The 19,886-nt window shown below is 40.5% G+C and overlaps 3 protein-coding genes across 4 annotated transcripts in view; 1 reads left to right on the forward strand and 2 right to left on the reverse strand.

The window, feature by feature from the left end:
* Positions 1 to 1,906: 1,906 nt before the first annotated feature.
* LOC6732445 (voltage-dependent calcium channel subunit alpha-2/delta-3) overlaps positions 1,907 to 19,886 on the reverse strand; it is a 37,846-nt gene continuing 19,866 nt past the window's right edge. The window contains exons 5-17 of one of the 2 annotated variants that reach the window (XM_016178232.3): positions 10,008 to 10,481; positions 9,492 to 9,773; positions 8,728 to 9,435; positions 8,455 to 8,668; positions 8,187 to 8,392; positions 7,866 to 8,095; positions 7,398 to 7,430; positions 7,113 to 7,217; positions 6,781 to 7,042; positions 6,225 to 6,710; positions 6,000 to 6,155; positions 5,787 to 5,943; positions 1,907 to 5,721 (exon numbers count right to left, since the gene is read on the reverse strand). In XM_016178232.3, the coding sequence (XP_016025088.1) occupies positions 5,528 to 5,721; positions 5,787 to 5,943; positions 6,000 to 6,155; positions 6,225 to 6,710; positions 6,781 to 7,042; positions 7,113 to 7,217; positions 7,398 to 7,430; positions 7,866 to 8,095; positions 8,187 to 8,392; positions 8,455 to 8,668; positions 8,728 to 9,435; positions 9,492 to 9,773; positions 10,008 to 10,481 (3,507 nt within the window). In that variant the 3' untranslated portion in view covers positions 1,907 to 5,527. The remainder of the gene's footprint in view (positions 5,722 to 5,786; positions 5,944 to 5,999; positions 6,156 to 6,224; positions 6,711 to 6,780; positions 7,043 to 7,112; positions 7,218 to 7,397; positions 7,431 to 7,865; positions 8,096 to 8,186; positions 8,393 to 8,454; positions 8,669 to 8,727; positions 9,436 to 9,491; positions 9,774 to 10,007; positions 10,482 to 19,886) is intronic. The other variant, XM_016178231.3, reaches the window with a different exon arrangement.
* On the reverse strand, positions 15,347 to 15,811 carry LOC27207740. Its single transcript, XM_016183418.3, has one exon. It carries the CDS (start codon positions 15,712 to 15,714, stop codon positions 15,535 to 15,537), a length of 180 nt encoding a protein of 59 aa, XP_016025089.1. The 5' UTR covers positions 15,715 to 15,811; the 3' UTR covers positions 15,347 to 15,534.
* LOC6732447 (phenoloxidase-activating factor 2) lies at positions 17,462 to 19,099 on the forward strand. Its single transcript, XM_002079532.3, has 2 exons — positions 17,462 to 17,702; positions 17,919 to 19,099. The coding sequence occupies exons 1-2, from the start codon at positions 17,502 to 17,504 to the stop codon at positions 19,080 to 19,082; spliced, it is 1,365 nt and encodes a 454-aa protein (XP_002079568.2). The 5' UTR covers positions 17,462 to 17,501; the 3' UTR covers positions 19,083 to 19,099.

The following is a 19,886-nucleotide window of genomic DNA, read 5'->3' on the forward strand; positions in this document are numbered from 1 at the left end:
AGAAGTGTCTACCATTCGATATGCGAACGCAAAATGGCGGAATGCTGTTGCAAATTGGTCGCAAACAATGCAAACAGTTAAAACCAAAATCGAAAAAATTAAATCTCCTGAATTGCAATTAAACGGTTTCATGCATATATGTAAATGCATTGCATAATGCTCAATTGCCGGAATCCGCAGAGCCATGCGAAATGAAATTACAAAATGTAACCATCAGCAGCAACAGATCCCAGTTACCAGCAACCAGGCCAATTGCAATAACAATGAAAACACTGGCCAAACCACTGGGCCAACCCATAACAACAACTATTAAATTAATGTTGAAAACTGAAATCAATTTATTTGTAGAAAATCATGACGCATGAGGACGCACGCGAAAGGAGGGATAAGGGTAACGTCGGCTCCCCACACATTATTTAATGAATAAATCAGACTGGCGGGCCAGTGTCGAGCAAAATAACCACGACAAATAACCAAAATCACACAAAATGCAATTGCAGCCGCACACAAAAAAGCCAAGAATTCTTTTTAGTCGTTCTTCAAATTGTTTCCCAATCAAATGCAAACCGTTGGCTTTGTTGGATTTGTTTAATTCGCATGTCGAGAAAGTAATATAGTTTATTTGTATCGACTCATTTTCAATAGTTGCTCTTCTTCTAATTGATTAGTTCCATAATTTTAAATATTGATTTTTTTTTATATATTTATTATAAAAATAAATTTATGTTCATAACAAGTAGGCACGCCACCGTGGAGCCCCAAGATTTATTTCAATTTAACTCTTCAAAAAGCACACGTGTTTTATTTATTGGCATATTGTGCATATCTGTATGCAATCAAATTTTGCTAATTCACAAGTAAATTTATTTTTTACAATGATAAATCCAGACGCAGGCATGCCAACGAGTCCCGGGAGCCTTCTAGTTGGCCAATTAAATTCAAATACATAATTGATAAGCGGCTAATTTAACGGCTCGACGCACAGAGCTGAAATGGCAACAATACGGGGCAATAATGACAGGAGTAACAATATGCACGAAGGGTCGAATTAATGACAAGTAACAGGATAACGATTTCAGCACGAACTCAAACACAATGGCAGCCAGCTCAAGCCGAAACTGAAGTCCCAGTCCCACTGACATTTATAGTTTATTTGATTTGAATTTTGTTGACAGTACATAGAGTGCAAATATTCTCCATACTTGCAGGCCCGTTTTGTTTGTCTAAAAAGTTTCTATGTAAAATGGTGTGTGTATGCGTCGGGCTTATAAATAAGTTAAACAGTTATGCCACATTTAGTTGATTACCAAATTTATAATTTGCGCTTATCCTTGGGAAAGGATCACGTGCCACAAAAACAGACTTCTATATCGCAATTTGGCATTTGATTTGTGTTTGCCATGCGTAATTGCGTACCGGAAGTGCAGGACGTCATTAATGATGCTTCCTATGCAATGCAATGCATTTTGATGCTTCGTTTGTGGGTGGGTTATGTTTGACAAGGCTGGCGAACGATACACTGGCGCCACCTGCACGGCCATTTCCCTTACTAATTGGCAGCTTTGGAGAAAGCTTTTGGACTAACTTAGCCGGCAGGTGGCGCTGGCGAACAAAAATTACTTCTTAAAATGCTTATCTTGAGACTTCTTTCCAATTTATATTTATATGGCTAATATTTATAGAAACTAAGAATTTTTGACAGAGTCAACACAGCACTAATGTCAATCACTAAACAAAACATTTAAACACAGATGGCTCCACTATCATATCTTATGGCGCCATCTGCATGATGCAACGTACATCTAATCATCGATGTGGCTTTTGCTTTAGTCTTTGCAGCAAACAAAAAAATTTAGTTTTCAACAAAAAAAACACCCCATCAACAAGAAAAATATCGAAGTTCAAATATTTTATAATACTTTTTGTCATTTATTTCTTCATTCTCTGTTTTCTTATGCACTTTTTCTGTTCCTTCGTTCATATTATGTATTTATAATATTTTTAGTTGTTCGTCTTCCTGTTTAATGTTGAATCTTAACATGGTTTTAATTATATTATTTATGTATACCATTTACTTATAATTTCCAGTTTGTAATTAGAATAATGAGCAAGTTTATATTAATTTATAATTAATTTATGTAAGTATGCGGTTTACTTTGTTATTTTTCCCTTAACAGTTAGACTTTCGCAAATGTGTGTTTATTTTGACTAATGTTAAATAGTTTTTACTTCTTTCAAACTATTACGCAAAATTCTTTGTAGACTTTTCGTACAAAATAACATAAGACTTGTCTATAGGTGTAAGATGTGCCATTGGTGACCGTATTTAAATGTGAGATTGCTTGTAAAACAAATTAAATGTTTTGTTATCCAAATTTTAAGCTTTTTTGAACAATTTTGATAGGTATTTACCGCCATTTTGTGGATCTCTGGAACATACATAATGTGTATGACATACATGTGTGTACGTATTTATATGTATTCCATACTGTTTCTCTTTTGCATTAAACTTTTATATTTTCAAATCTCATAATGACAAATTTAATGGAACAACAATTGTACAATTTAAAAGTTGCTTTGGGTTTATTTTAGTCTAATTTTAATGTGTGTTCGACAGCAATAACAGAATTTTTACACTGATTAGACTTGATAGGATGACTTTTCTTTCAAATATCTTTTAAGTCCTTAAATGTTTTTGTTTTTTAATATTCCATAACTGTATGCTTAGTTGTCAGTTGTTGTCTAATATGTTTCTCGGTCTCAATTTAACTCTCAAACGAAATAAAATTATTAAAAATTAGGGTAAGCAAGGAGCGGCAAATAATGATAATTAAACTTTACGGATTTCTCGTGTGAAGTGAAAGAGATGAATATTCAAGGACATTTTTTATTACATGGTATATATAAGTTTTTTTGTTTTCGTTTGGTTTCGGATGGCTGTATATAAATATTCCATATAGAAAGATGCTTGTATATAGGGTTTATAGAGAGCAAAAGTGTGTTCATATTTTAATAATAGGTCGTTTTGTTTTTCTTTTCTTGTGGTTTTGTTTTTAGCAAAAAGCACGATTTCCAAAAAGCAAAAATCGCATGTCAAAAATTTGATTTAATTCGTAAGTTAATAATGGTAGTTTTAATTATATTTCTTTTGGTTTTCCATTTCATTAAGACCAATAAACTTTACTTTGTTTTTTTTTCGTGTTTCTCAATATATTCATATTCCTTTAGAAAATTATGGACTACATATACAAACATTCGATTTCCTTATAAAAATAAACAAACATAGAAAATCTTGCAGAACATTGTTACATTATTACATATTCCAGTTGATTTCAATTTCGTTTTATTTATAATTAGTTTTTTATGTGTTTGATATGGAATTTTCGTTTTGCAAAAAGTTGAATACATAAATACTTTTGTTACTTTCGAGTTGAAGTTATGCGAAGGAATTGAATGCCATTTTACAGTGGATTTGTGGTGAACAGGAGTGAGTGAGAATGCAGCTGATACCGGAAGATACCGGCAGAGTGGATAAAAAAAAGGGGGAATTGTTTTTTAGCGATCTTAACTGTAAGGTGTGTGTATTGTTTTCTGCCTTCGGTGGCCTACCAGGTATTTCCATTTGTCGTTTCCCACACATTCCCACCCACGCCACTTAAAGTCAGTCAAGGTTCCCAGCCATGCACGCAAACAATCACTAATCATCCAATCATGCACACACTCCAGCTCAGATTACGCATACGCACTGGTGTCTTACCTTCGTACTGCAACACCGTCCAATCCATCGACATTATCAACGTTTAACAAACAGCTCTTATGAGTTACGACTTACAATTGATTACTCGGTTTAGGTTGTATGTTAAATTAGGTTTATTACATATTTACTATATATTAAATATTCTGCTAATATTTCTTCTAATGCTTGTATGATCCTCCTTTCCATGCTCCCCTTCCTGCCGGTGCCGTCGATTAGCCAGCCCTAACTACCTACATTATCTAACCTTCTAATGGGTGTACGAATGTTTGTTCTTTTTTTCCATTTTTTTTGGGTTTCCTCCGCCCTCTTTCAGCTTAAAGCTTAATAGGGGCGCAGAGCGAAACTTTTGAAATTGTGTATGCTTGGTTAATGACTTTCGAGTTAAATGTTTTAGTATATATTTTCTTATATAATCGTATTTTTAGTGTAAGTTAATTAGTAGGTATTGATTTATAAATTGTTTTACTTTGTTTGGATTTCATTTTCGTTAAGTATTTGTAATGGAAGACATTTTTTATACAAGTTTAAGACACAGAAAATATTCTTTCTTTATATTTTGTATATGTTTGTAAGTGTTTATTTGTGTTTAAAGTGAGTGAGATTGAGTGTAGGTGTGAATATGTAAGTGTTTCATGTAATTTGTTTTTTATATAGTGTTGCTTATTAGTTTGGAAAAGAAATATTTTTTTATTTCAGAACTCCGATAGATATGTAAATTTCTATGTAGACCTAATAAGTTAACAAAAGAAACGCAAAGAACTCACTGTATAGTCTAAAATAATTAGAACGATTACACTAGTTGATTTGGTTTTCGCCATTCGCTTTTTGTTATATGAATGAGGTTTGTATAAAAATGTATATAAAATAAATTATTATTCCTTCTCCTCTTTCTTTTTTTATTTGTTTTCTGCAAAACTAATCAGATATTTATATAATAATTAACTTGGTTTTCTTTTGTTCAAATTTGGATGTGAACCATATACATAACTGCCTACATATTTTTCTCTGGTTTTGCTTTTGTTCTTAATGTGCTTTTGTTATTTTTACATTGCTGTCGGGTATTTCAAGTCTTCCATTTGTTCAGTGAATTCGATTTAGTTTGGTTGTAAAATATATAATACTTAATATTTGTGCGTACGCAGTTGAGTGCAAAAGTAACTCCGTTTATTTAGTATTTAAGTTGTACGATAAAAAAAAACAGGAAAGAAACGAATTATTTATCGGTAGGAATTTTGCTCATTTTGAATATTTTTGATACTATTTACATAATCCGACTGATTAATGTTTTACCTTCATTATTACATTTATTTAAAGATTTTTGCACTGTTTCTTTAATTTGCTTCTCATATTTAATGATGAAATCAATCAATAATTGTTAAAAAAAAGCTCGTTCTAGAAAGCTTTGGACTAAACAATTATGTTTTAAATGCTTATCGTATTGCACAAATACATACATAATTAATGTTTTGCTATCGTTTTGTCTAATCGTCCTGCAAATTATTGTCTACAAACATAAGGATATAAACTCGATAGTGTTATCGGTATAACGTTGCTCATTTACGAATCTTCTAATAAATATTTGATTTTTCCTCTAACCACATTTAATGATAGAGGTTTACTAACAGCTTTCACTTCTACCTCAAATCAACAAACTCAAACTGCGTATTTCTTTCGAAAAGAAATTCTGATGTCCTTTAGGTCTCATCCGCTTTTTGCTTTCAACACATATTTAGTGCAAACTTAATTTTCAAAACTCGTTTAGTGCTCATATCACGCATTGGCCAGCACAAAGGTCACTGTCACCATCAAAAGATGAGCCACAATTACCGATCCCGACATGTGCAGCAGAGTGCTGCCACGTCCACATTGCTGTATTTCGATCTCCTCGGGATGATAGTTGATGCACTTTTTGGGGCGCCTTCGGGACTCTTGCTCCTGTCCCTGGCGTCTCGTACTGCAGGCTCCTAGAATTCCACAAATAAACGGAATATAAGAATGATTTCTTTACACACATTCCAGTATTACCCACCGATTACGCCCGCCTCCTCCAAGGGCTCAATGTCCAGTTGCTTGGAGCCACATGGACACAAGGTGTCCACCACCAACAGGATCAGGTTGCTGTGCGGGATCTTTTGAACGCTGAAAGGACGCTCGCATCCAGACACATGACAGTTGGTTAATTTACCCTGAAAATTGGATTCATTACATTTTCCATTTTGGTTCTCAATCGATCTTCATTTACCTTGAGCGGATTGTTTTGACCACCCTGATTCAGGCGCTCCGGCTGAAGCATATAGAGATCCGTGCGGAGATCACAACGTCTGGCGTTGTGAGGATCTGGTGAAAATCGCGGTCCAACGTGAGGTTTATGCTGTCTAGGCGGTGGTGTCGTATATTCCTAAGGAAATTACAATGATATATTTGTAGATCCCATAAATTTCCTTCGTAAAGTCAATTTTCTACTCACCACGTCGGCTGTGGTGAAAAATTCGTCCATTTCCTGATCCACCTGCATATTGTATTCGTTTTCATTTCCGAACTCGTATTCATCAGAGTAATTATTGTCCACGAAAACAACGTCCTCGTTGTCGTAGGTATACTCCTCCTGCGGCCATGCCCGCAGGGAAGCAGGCATCAGGGACAACCAGGCGGCACTCAGGGCCAAAAGATGATTGAAGAACCAGGAGCCCAGGCGATTCGGTTTCAAAATCCCTCCTGCAGCCGTATATGGATTATCCGCATCGGAGCAGACACCCTGATAATCGTTCACCGTAACTCTCTTGTATATGCGATCCTGGACCAAAGAATCCATAATGGTGCCATCGATCTGTCCAAAGAACTTGCCCGTGTGCTCCATCTCTTCGGATATGATCACAAAGCCACTGTTGTCTAGAACATAGCAATCCAAATTGTCCGAAGCGCAGGTTCTCTTGCAGCCAGTCATGCCAGTGCACTAAAAGTATAAAAGTTTCAGCAAAATTCTTAAGACTTATATTACTTTTATACAGTAAGAGAACACTTACGGCTGAGGTGATGTTTATAAAATGCTTCGCTAAAGAATCGTGCTGAAATTGCAGACCCACAACTCCGGCTGCCGCTTTGTGACCTCGATGCTCCACAAATATGGCATGGGAGGCGGTCACCAGAGTGGCGTTCGACTTAATGGCATAGCCCGAGCCAAAGGGTACACTGTACACAAAACTGTCTGGTTCCACAGAATGCTGGTCAATCGCCCTCTTATACCAGGATGTGTCCATGGCTCTAACATTATCTTCGCTAAAGTGACTGTTAAAAAATGGAGTAAGAAACGATCTAGAAATTAACAAATATTATTAAAATTAAATTGTATACTAACGGCTCGGGAGTATCCTCGGGTCGCTTTACATGATCAATCCACCGGAGAAGACCCGATCTCGTTGCAACGAAGGAAGTAGCGACCACAAACTTCTGGTATCCTTGCCTATGATTAAACATAAATATATATAAGTTTCATTGAAATCTTTATGTTTTAAGTTATTTGGGGCCAGCGCAAGATATTTCTAAGGGATGTTCATTCAAGCCTTCTCCATGTGGCTGGTCCTCTAAAGCGATTGCAGTTTTTATTCTACTCCAACTTTAACCAAATTACTCTTCGATTTACCTCTTTAGGATTGCCATCAATGTGGCGATGGGACTATAAAAATTATTATTATAAAAGTGGTGCATATCAGTTTAAATTGCATTTGTTTAAACAAACGTTTTCAAATCATTTGCGGTAGGGAAAAATATTTTGCATTATGGTTATTCAGGTGAGACAGTGCAGAGATTTAGCAAAACGGAAAAAGTGTTTGCCATTAAAGAAATAGAGTGAGGAAAATATATGCGGAGAGAAAATGGATTTTGTGCTTTAGTAAAATGTTTAACAAAAACGTAAGAGAACGTTCTTAAACTTTTAAATAAAATGTAAATACAAAAAATGTTTTAAGACTGCTCCTAAAACTAATAATAATAAATGACTTGCACAAGCTTATTTGAATAAACAAAAAATACATAGTGCAAACAAAAATATGTGGCTTGTCAAAACAAAAATGAAATAAAAAATTATCCATCATATTCCATTCAAACTTACTGCTTATCCTCCTTGCCGCTGGAGGATCCAGTCGTGTTCCTATCGAGTCCATCAGTTACCATGGCATCGCGCACCAAGCTCTGGAGGAGGGCTCGATCGCAAAAGTACGGCTCAGCCTTGCGAGATCCCTGAGAGCTTTGGTGCTGCGATCCAAAGTGGCTCGATCCGGGCGCATTGCCGTTGGAGCCACTGTGCATGTTGTGATGTGGCTGCGGCGACTTGGGTCGAACCTGATTGAGGAAAAGGTTTTCCGTATTAGTAAAGTGGAATGCTTGGATAGCCACCATGAGAGAACCCATTCTCCCGAGTCAGATTGCTTACCGACATCCACTTCCAACCGGGGCGTCCAGCGCGAGACAGAAAGTGCAATACCTGCTCCTCTGGCGATCCGAAGCTGGGCTCTTGATCGCGCGGGGAGTACTCGCCGGAGCTCTCCCTTTCCTTCTCCAGGTCACTGACGCTATTGTACTCACAATACACCCAGTCGGGATGTACGCGCCAGTTGTCTCCCTTAAAGTATTCGGTAACTGAAAAGAAAGATAGAAGTGGTTTAGATGGCATAATTAAAGAGTATTCTAGAAAAACTAACCATTGTTACGCGAATGGCGAATCTCCTGTTGGGAGACAAACTCATGGCTACCGTATTTCTCCGGGAGCACTATAGCCAGGGTAAATGGTGTATCCTCGATGGGGCCATAGAAGTATCGATGCGTCCTGGTCGAAACCCTTTTCGAGTCATCGTAATGGTTCATCACCGTGAACTCCGTCTCCCCCTCCTTGGGTTTTATCATGTCACCACGCATCTTTATAAAAATACAACAAATTTACTCAAAATGCAAACAAATTTCTAAAATATTTATACCTCATTTAAAAGGTTCTTATTAATTTCAATGGGCTCGTTATTATTGCCGAACTCCGTCTCCGGCAGTTCCAACTCCGTAATGTCGACCGAGGCGTACTTGGGCTTCAGCTGGTCGATGTACTGGTTGGCATCGCCTAAGGGACGCAAATCCGGGTGGTAGAGCACCCGTCCGTTGTTATCTACGATAAACGAATAGCCATTCGGTCCCAGCTTGTGTTGGGGGATCACCTTGCGGATCTCCTCGATGGGCACATCGGTGCCCACCACGCCCAGCAGATTGGCAACGCGCACCGAATGGTTCCGTCTATCGAAGACCGGAGTTGAAACTGTCGTCACCAGGCGCCGTTGGTACTCCGAATCGCGGCCAAGTCCTCCGGACTTACCGGCAACAAACACCGGACTCCAGTGGACCGGATGGTCCGCCTGGTACATGATCATTGGACGAGCCATTACCAGGGCATAGTCAATCACCTTGCGGCGGGCCTCATCGTAATCGTTGATCTGGACGAAGAATCCCTTGTTCGAGCAGGCCATGTCGTGGAGATTACTCCTGCTTCCGGAATCGCTGCCAATCAGGTATGTAAATATTCGGACGGGCATGTGTGGCCAATTGTACTGCTTAATAACATCCTTGTGCGACTCCGAGGTGCTTTCCGTGATTAACATGATGGCCTGATTGCACTGACTCCCAGCCCCCGATTGATTGTACTGAAATAGGAAACTCGGTAATTTTTACTATAACCACGTATATAACAAGCGTTTACCTTGTGCAGCAAACTGAAAGCGTACTCCAGACCCGCCGTAAAGTTGGCCGTATCCTGCAGCTTGATGGCCTTTACTGCGGACTTGATCTCCTGGATATTATCGGGCGTGGCCCGAACCATGCGGTCCTTGAAACACGGCACTGGGGTTTTTACCACCTCCGAGAAGGTAATGAGGTTAACGAAATCATCTTCACCGAGGGTGTCCAATATGTTAAAGGCGGTGGCCATCCCCAGGTCAAAGGACTTCTCTGTCATGCTCGACGAGGCATCCAAAAGAATCATCTAATTGGGAGAAGTCACAAGTCCAATCAGTGATTTATCAAAATGTACATAAAATTATGTTTAAATAATATAAAACAACAATCGGAATAACAAAACATAATTTTAAATATTTAATAAGGAACCAAACATATTAGTATCAAAATAGAATTTTTGTTGAATATAACATTTTAATAATAAATATGATTTAGTTTTTGTAACATAGGCTATAGCAGCGGTAGCAGAATATATACTCACAATGTCCTTGGGCGACGAGGCGGCCTGGACGAACCAATTGTGCGTGCGGAAGTCGTGGATGAGCTTGCTGCCCTTGGAGCCCTCCGGAGGCCAGGCGGTGCCCGGGAAGCGGCGCAGAAAGCCTGTGGAGGAGCCGAAGTATTGCCACGACAATGCCGGATCTTGCTCTAAGTTGTTCTGGAACAGCGGATCCAAATGGCCGCTCCACTGCAGCGCCGACTTCACGTCCGGCTCATCCAAGTCGACGCCGTGCGGGACCAGAATCGAGCTTAGACTGAGATTGACCGGCAGACGCTCGAAGCGCCGCATGAACCGGATGTCCATGTGGCGGGCTCCGTCCGCCAGCTTGCCATCGGCATTGTATTCGTTGATCCGCCGGGCATCGTAGTGCTGCTGTCCGCCCATCGGCGATTCCGCCTGCCCCTGGCCCTCCAGCTCCGACAGAGCAGCTTGCTCCGCGGAGTCCATCAGGCGCTGAAAAAAAGAAGTTGTTTGGTTTCAGTCACTGTCATCAATCTGCTTAAATATATCCCTAGGGGATGGGGAATGGGGGCAAGTTGCAAAACTTTCCGCGCTTTATGCAATTTATTCTTTTCGCTACGACTTAAATTGCACAAAGCACTGGAGTTTGCTTGGCTTCATTTCGCCTTCTTTTTGGCAAACTTTTAGTTCGAGCTGGTTGTGTATGTGAAGTTTAATTCAAAGCGCTAAGTTATCTGCGTGGAAATACCATTCCTGCACAGTGTTCGGTAAGCAGCTCAAAAGTATGCCACATTTTGATACACAAACTTCTTAAATTAATGGTGTATACTTTTGCTATATCTAAATCAATTTTTAGAAGCATCATATGCTAACTATAAATTTCATAGTGAATTTATGATCGCATACCAGGCAACCACCCAGACGAAATCCAACAAATTACTGAGATGCTGCAAAGGATTTAGCCAAGTTAAGGCACAAATTATCTTCACAGATTTCGCTTGGTGCCCACAGTATGCATTTTCATAAGACGCAAACAAGAACTTTAGCTGCAGCGAAATTAGACCCAGTGGGGGCAGATCCCTGCTCCGAAGGAGGACAAACACCTGCAGTTATAGACACCACTGGGGATGGGCCACGCCCCTGCCAATCCCACACTCCCACTCCCGGGAAAATAAGGATAGGGAATGAGAACTTGGGTGCACCTGAAGATGCTGCAGTGGCTGCCGAGCTAAGCTGCATGTGGGTGCATTGAAATAGTTCAACTACTTTTGCACAATGGGGACGCAGAGCAGGAAAATAAAATAAAAATGCTTGAGCTCTGGTGTTCTCGGGGGCATGGGAACAACCAGTCCGAGTCTGAAGAAGATTTCAATGTAAATTGGCTGCCGTTGGGCAAACGCTGGTGCCACGGGAATGTGTCAGCGGCTTAGACAAATGGCAAGGGTTGGTATTGGGGAAAGAATGCCAGATAGAACGGGGGTAGTGCCGGTTTGGTGGGATAGAAAGTTGTTGCACCGAAAACTTCTTTCCAGGTGGGGAGCGCCAACTCTCAAAGTTATTTGCACATTTTCCGAGAGCTCGAATTAGTTAAGGAGTCTTAAAGTTTGCCCAAAAAGGTGTTGAGTAGCGAGCTAGTTAGGGCATTAAATAATAAACACTGCAAAAGTGAGTCAATAGAAAGGAGCACACTGGTGGTAAGTGGCAAGGAAGTTTCTATCGGATTTCGAGTCTTTGGTTGGCTGCAACCAGCTGAAAGTTGGTTTCAATGGCTAAAGGGCGGTAAAAAATAGCACAAGTTGCTTCAAAGTAGTTATTCAATTTGGCCAACTCCGATGTTGGCTGGAACTACCGGGAATATAGTGTGAGAAGTGACATAGCTAACTTTTAAATTGCATTCTAAATGTATTAATACTATATGATTCTAAATTCTGAAAATGGGTAATGAGAAAAGCCCACCCCATTTTTGAAACTTAAAAGCTGTGTACAAAGAAATCATTGCATCATGAATGACACTCTCCAAGATGTCATTCATCTGAACCCCTAGTTATTTGCGCCGACCAACAATGTCATACCCATGTAAATAATTGCCAACATGCGTAGTCGCTTTGTCTAATACAACTCGGGATGGAACATGGCAAAGTTCAGCAGACAAAACATGGCCGTGTATTATAAAATATTTGTTGTACATTTTTTCTCCAACAATATTATGCACTTATGCAAAGGTCGAGAAATGCACAGGAAGGGGGCTGAAAAATAAAAAAAAAAAGTAGAAGGTGTCTGTGTGGCGAAAAGGGTTGCATATATGGATGGAATGGGTGGGACTTTGGCTTGGAGACCCGACCCTGAGCAATGCCCTCTCGCGCACGATTCTTAGTTGACACCAGCTGGCTTCCCTGTCGCTCGTCTGTGCAGCTGTCGACATCTTAACATTCAAAAGCCAACAATGACAACGCCAAAGATGGCTGCGAATGAGTATGGGTACGGGAATGGGACTGGGTCTGGGTCTGGAACCGGGTCTAGAAGACCGAGAACGAGACTGAGACCGAGACCGAGGAGACCTGCTCGAATGTCAGCGGTGCAGTGTCTGGGTGGTGCCGGAATTAGCAAAATGCAGCCACTTGCACGCAATTTGTTCGCCAGCAGTATAAGGTCTCTGGGCGTTGGCTGGAGCAACAGCCTGAAAGTGTGCTGTGTGCAAAAAACTGAGCACTGGCTGGCTGGTTGGGAAAAGACGAATACGCGTTGACCATTTGCCAAGTGAAAAGCCAGATCCAGCCGAATGATTTTTCACTCCAGTTTTTTCTTCCCTCACTGGATAATGCGAGATATGTGTTTAAGCCACCCTTCGCTTCCCCTCCCCTCCCTAACCCACGACCTTATTCAGCGAATTTTTCTCCAATATATTTGCCATCTGAATGGACGTGCCAAATGTTGGAGCAATAAGTTGTGCAGCCGAAAAAGAAATTTATATTACGTTTTAATATGAGTTCACCTAAATATTTAAAGAACGCGGTGGTGCCAGTGTCGGATGTTCTTTGAATGAAAGCCCCTGATTAGTATAAGTAGACCAGTGGCAAAAAAATTAAACTGGCTGACATCAAGTGGGTGGCACCTGTTCTGCTGCTACCTGTCCTCTTCAAGTCGACTCTGTTCTGCTTCGGTCTGTCTGTCCTGGCCAAATCTGTTGGGTATTTTTAGCCGCAAATGCGACTGGATGACTGGGCTCCGACGACACATTCACACATTCATTTGATGCTTTCTACTTTGCGGATTATAAACACTTTTTCCCCAGCCAAAGTGCAACTTAGCATTGTGGATTTCTCTCTTATTTCAGGGTAGAACTTATGTTGGAAGGCATAGTCTTTGGAGCAAGTGCTGTGAGTTGCGTAACGTTCTCGAAAGAAACACGGCAATAAGACGGACGGACATGGCCAGGATATTGATCCTGATCAAGTAAATATATATACTTTATGGGGTTGGAAACGCTACCTGTTACAAACCATTCAACGAACTATAAAACTATATTGTGCTCTTCATATAAAAACTAGTAAAGTATCCAGCTTTTAAGCCACTTTATGCAGAGTCATGTTCGCCAGTATTGAATGTCAGGATCCGTAAATCTATCCCAAGTGCAATTACAACATTGAGTAAGTGTCAAGAAATTTTGGTGCTGCCATTCTGAAGATTCTTTTCTCTCTCGTCTTTTTTAGTTGAAGGCAAATGCTTTTAGTGTAAAGACTTTTTTTGCAGCGTTGTTGCATGTTTCTATTTAAAAATCCCAAACAGCCTTCCAATATACTCAATACACATAGACATACTCACTTGCCCTCCATCTAGCAATCCATCTCTCTCGCTCTAGCTGCGCCTGCCCTCTCGCTTGCACAATGTCAACGTCAAAGTGCAAGTGGCATTATGGCAAAGAAGTCAACATCGCACAGGATGTGGGAGTGGACGGGTGTGTTTGGGTGGGTAGTGGGTTGTGTGGCTAAAAGGAAAACGAACCAAACAGAGACACTGTGCAAAAAAGGACTCACCATTGGCAATCCAAATAAAAGGCAAAAGATGAAAATATTTTTGACAAATTATTATGTGTGTTGAGGAATAAAGGATTCGATAAGCATATAAGTCAAATAAAAATATGATTTTACTGAATTATATATAAAAATAAATTAAAATATAATTTAAAAGGTTAAAAAATAAGACAATTTTATAATTCGCCATTATCAACCAAGGACAATCAAGGGCATCATCACATCAATCCGGAAAATGGCCAAACTGCCATCTCTGTTCGAAAATGAATGGCACCCAGTGTAGGGGGCGTGGCACAGCCTTTTTTCCGCCATTAAATGCAATTTTAAAGTCAATTTTAGCTTGCAAACGAATGCAAATAAATGCTGTCAGCGACAGGACGCGATTAGTGGGAGTAGAGTGGGGGTGGTGCAGGAAAAAGCGAGGTCCTTAAAGGCTTCAGGTTGCACTGGCAGTGGCACTGGCAACAGCTCAGTTAAAACGGCATTGACAGGCGTTGATAGATATCGAATTAGCAACGGCGATTGCCATTTGTCTGCGTACAAATTATTACGCATACGCCTCCGAACAAAGTGGAAAATGAGATGCGTGCGTGCGTGTGTGCGTACGAGTATTTGCGGCATCTGCAGTTCCCTTTATGTTTACAGGCAATTAGCATTTTAATGCCGCACCAAACAAAGGGCAACTGCAGGTGCCCAACCGAGTGATGCGATGCGATGCGATGTGATGCGGTGCGGTGCAAGGCCAATGGTGGCAATGGGGCATGGGAAAGACGGAGGGTGCACATATAGGTCTGGCATAATAACGTCGATGGAGGTTGATGCCGAGCCGAAGGGCAGGGGCAGGGGCAGGGACCTGCAGGTGCTCGGCTGGTCGCGCTCGAGTTGCTTTTCATTATTTTTCATGTTCGACATGAGCGCAAATTGTCGACGGCAGGCAAAGGGGTCCAGTGGGGCTCCAAATACTATAGCACTTAGTACGCAGATCCCAGCCAGAAACGATTTAAGCACCATAGACTGTGCTCCCAACGAGGTGCGTCTGGGAATATCACTTTGAGTGAAATACCCAACGCCTTAGCAAGGGCACATTTAAATTTGGAAGCAAGCCATTTATAAAGTTTTCCTCCTGGCAATGACTCGAATAATTAAAACACTATCATAATATTTTTCGTAATATACAGTTCAAACATTATAAAAGTTTAATCAAGAGTGATTTGACGTATAATGCACGCGTTTTGGTAATCACGTGTGGGGAATTAAATTATATATTGGTCTTTTGTCCGACTTATCAATATGAATATGAATACCAATATGAAACCAAAAAACAGATTTAAATTGTATATTTTGATTTTTATTGCGGGATATAAATTTGTTTTAAGAATTAGCGCGTTTGTTCAACATTCCACCTGCATTAGCAGTTGTTTATCGACAGTCACAGAAATTCCAATTTGAATACGTTGTACATATTATATATAATATAATATAATATATAAAACTAGTTTTCATATTAGGTTGTGTTATCCACGTTGATGCTGCCGATTTACACAGTCGAGGTGGCTTTGAATATTATTTACGTCGATCACCAGGTTTCCATTTTTGCTATAAAATCCACCGCCACATCCTTGAGGAGCAGCCATGCAGCATCCCACAATAAGGCAGCCAATTAGCAAGAGTAAAACAAAGGTTCGCGAATCCATTTCAATGCGGTCTGTTCGTTGCGATTAGCACAGAGATACTGTTCAACCATATCAGCTTTGAACACAGAGTATATACGATTTTATTCCAATTGGGAGATTCCCAGAATCAAATGCCACGTAATACAAGGTAATAATTATAGCAGATCTCTCCGAGCTCAAAACACGTTGCTTATGGAAGGGAAATCCAGTACGAATCAATTGCTTTATTGAGGTTTTGTAATAGTTAGTTAGTTAGTTGTATTAAGAGGTCTACAGAGATATTTTCCTCTAAGCCAACTAACTTCCCCTCAAACAACGCCTCTGGCATACTGAGCTTGTCCGCCAGCTTTAAGTTTATAGTTTATAAACCGGTAAAGTGGGCATCGCCCAGAAGCAACTTCCACATATCTCTTATGCAGCATAGCAAATGCACATGTTGCATTTCTGGAAAAACCAAGAAATTGCATTGATTTCTTATTCCCGTGATGATGGCAAAGTTGAATCTGCACATTTCAGTTTAAGCCTAAATTGTATTTGGGTTAATGCCTACTTTTATTTATATTCAAATTTAATTATTATATTATACATTTAATATTAATTATTGGATAACTTCTGACTGTATTCAATATAATCAATATAATTTAATCACGGGTATACGAATACATGATCTGAAGTATAAGCTCCGAGAAATGGTGACTGTTTATGATGCTGTCACGTCCGTCGTTGTTTTTCTTGTAGGTTGATTATTAATTAATGATGCTTGGTATGCGTTTTTCTTATGGGCCAAGGGGAGAAATTTTGGAAAAATCTGCGTAATATGTGTGTGGGTGCCCGCTGTCCGCAAGAAAATTATTGTTGAAATCATAAAAAGAAATTTGAAATACCCACGCACAGTATTCCATATGGCCGGCTCCCCTGATTAACGCATTTAATTGATAAGGAATGATTTGTGCTCTTATTTTCTCAGAACTCGTGAACAATAACACTGCGAAAGATGAATATTTCATTGTTGGAAGCGAACAGAAATAGTAATTATTTTGATGTACCGACCCGAGCCGGGCCACGAAAATAACAATTTTTTTTATTGAGTAATTGATTTATAATGATGGCTTGTGTTACATTTAGACATTTACATGCTTATTTCTAATTAATTTAGAATATTTTAACTGAGATATTTGCAATAGAATGGAGTGTTCATTACTAACGTTAAATATAATTGAATTGAATGGATAGAGAGAAGTGCATACTGTTGGGCATATAAAACAATTTCCCATTAGGGGCTCAGGAGGAAAGTTTCCAGCAGACGAATTGCCTGACATCGAAGACGAATGACTAAAGGCAGAGAAAGGAGCTGGAAGAAGTGTGGAGGCCCTAGGAGAGTTTCTTATGAAGAAAATTTGGGAACGTCCAAGGAGAAACTTTTCCGAAACAATCAATCAAAATGATTCGCTTGAAATGCACTGAACACAGTCAGCTTTTCAAAGAACCATTGACATTAACTAGGTAAAAACGATGGTAAATGGTAAAAGTTATATATGAGATATAATCTGACCAGATCGGACTCCGCCCGAGGTCCTGATCAAGAATATATGTACATATAAGCTTGACAGCATGAGCAACATATAGAACTACGTTCTCTTACACTTTTTCCTCACAAAAAGACATAAATAAACTCGAAGAATCGGTAATCATAAATAATTATATATATATACATATGTTCACATTTAAGATTATTTTTCATCTCATCAATAAGTGCTCAGAACATTCTGCTTTCAGTTTATTTCTCGACGTAGACTTGAATAGATTCAATGTACGGAATTATTACAGTAGTGTCGTTCATCCTGGTCGCTGGTCAAGTCCAGGCACAGGGCCAAAGTTGCGGTGGATCAGATAGACACCATTGCGTCGCGCGTCATATGTGCAAGAACCAACTTGATTTTCGAATGGCAATGTCATTCCGCAACCTAGGATGTGTTTCCACTGCGATTTGCTGCCCCAAGAACCAAACAGTAAGCATTACAATTTATTGGGACCAAAAGTATGACGGTGCACGGCTAATTAAGCCCGTGTTACTTATAGAATGTATGAGTATACTTGATTCGTTGAAAATTATGTAAGAAGGAAGCTAGTGATCCTGATCAAGCACTTATATTCTTTATAGAGTCGATAAATCTGACTCTAAAGTGTAATTCCATCTAATTTATTTCTTTATACATTTATTCCAGATCCAGAAGCCTGTCGTCATCATTAATGAACCGATAGCTGATCCCCACTGCGGATTTGTCAACTCGAAAGGTGTGACCTTCTCATTTAGTGAGGATGATACGGGCTTGGCCCAGGAGGGGGAGGTACCATGGATGGTGGCCTTGCTGGATGCCAGAACCCGCAGCTACGTGGCCGGTGGTGCCCTCATCGCTCCACATGTAGTGATCACGGCCAGGCAAAGGACCGAAAACATGAACGCAAACCAGCTTGTTGTGCGGGCTGGCGAATGGGACTTCAACACCGCTACCGAGCAGTTTCCACATGTGGACGTTCCCATTCGGTCGATTGTCCGTCATCCTGGCTTCAGTTTAGAGACTGGAGGCAATAATGTGGCCCTTGTGTTTCTCCGCAGATCGCTCACAAGCTCCCGCCACATAAATTCAATATGTATGCCGTCGGCTCCAAAGAATTATGATTTCACCCGGTGCATATTTACGGGCTGGGGAAAGAATTCCTTCGATGATTCCTCCTACATGAATGTCATGAAAAAGGTATCATTGCCGGTGGTCCCAAGTCGTACCTGTGAGCGGCAACTTCGCCCCTATTACGGAAACGATTTCAAACTGGACAACAGCTTGATGTGCGCAGGCGGTGAGCCTGGCAAAGATTCGTGCGCGGGTGACGGTGGATCCCCGCTAGCCTGCCCAATGAAAGACAATCCGAATCGCTACGAACTGGCTGGCATTGTGAACTTCGGCGTTAGCTGCGGATTGCCTGGCGTCCCGGCTGTTTATACAAGTGTGGCTAACGTAATCGGATGGATTGTAATGGAAACCAACAAAGGGCCGATACCTGAAGAGCGGGAGGATGTTCCTTACGCAAGTCCAGCACTTTCTGCCGGCCCGCAACTTCAACAGTGGAATCAACCGAACTATGGAGGGCATCCGACAAGCTATCCAAATGTTGAATCCATGCCATGGCAGGCCCTAGAAACTAATAGTGATCTTGCCAGTAGTCCGTACGTTAGTTATCACCCTGTTGAAGACAGCGGGATCAACATTTCCTCTGGTGATCATGGAAATGAACAACAAATTATTAAACCCATTCAGGAAGACAAGCCGAACGAGCCAGATGATTTTTTTAATAGCGTATTTTCAACCACAATGGATTACAATTTCGATTAAATTTGAACTGAAAATGTTTAACTTCGTATTAAAGAAAACAGACGAGTATTTATTCTCTGCATTTTTGCGTGTTGTTGTCAATTATAAAACTTGGTTACTAGCGGATTTGCTCTTTCTTATAGTAGCTGTTCAGATCCAATTGATTTTGTTATCGACTATTCACTGTGTATTATTAACCCATCGTGGCCCGTGCAAATTACCCGGATAGCGAGGGACTTCATTGACACGCAGTGGACACTGTGGAGTGCCACAAAGAGAGACAGACCGCAAGGACCGCAGAATGGGGATGTCCTCGGTGGCGTGGGCGTGGCCAGCAGTTAGTCCTTTTGCCAGGAGCGGAGCCTCCCGTCCCGTGACACTGCTGGGCACGCACACGCAGCAGCTGCGGGCACCATCAAAAACTTGGGCTTGTGGCGGGCGCACTTTAATTTCAATTTGGCGCCGACCCCTCAGATTCACCACCGCCAGTACCACCATCGCAATCAGACTGGCCCCACGGCAATTTATTGTTTTCCACTTTACGCCAGTGTCCCACTGGAGACGGTGTCCTGTGTCCGCGTGTTATTGTTTTGTTGTGTTTTTTAGTGCCGTCCTCAAATTTGAGAGTTGGGGGGAGGGCCGTCGCCATTCCCTTGAGCTTTTGAGAGATTGAGCCACTTGTCAATTGTAGGCACATCCAATGAACAGGATGTTTGGGGATGGTACAGTGAAAACAAATATCGGAACACAAATTCTTCATTACCATATCGCGTTAAAGTAATTGTTTAAATTATGTGTATCATAAATGAATTTAAATCCTAAGGA

The sequence above is a fragment of the Drosophila simulans genome, chromosome 2L (assembly GCF_016746395.2).
Source record: "Drosophila simulans strain w501 chromosome 2L, Prin_Dsim_3.1, whole genome shotgun sequence".
Lineage (NCBI taxonomy): Eukaryota > Metazoa > Arthropoda > Insecta > Diptera > Drosophilidae > Drosophila > Drosophila simulans.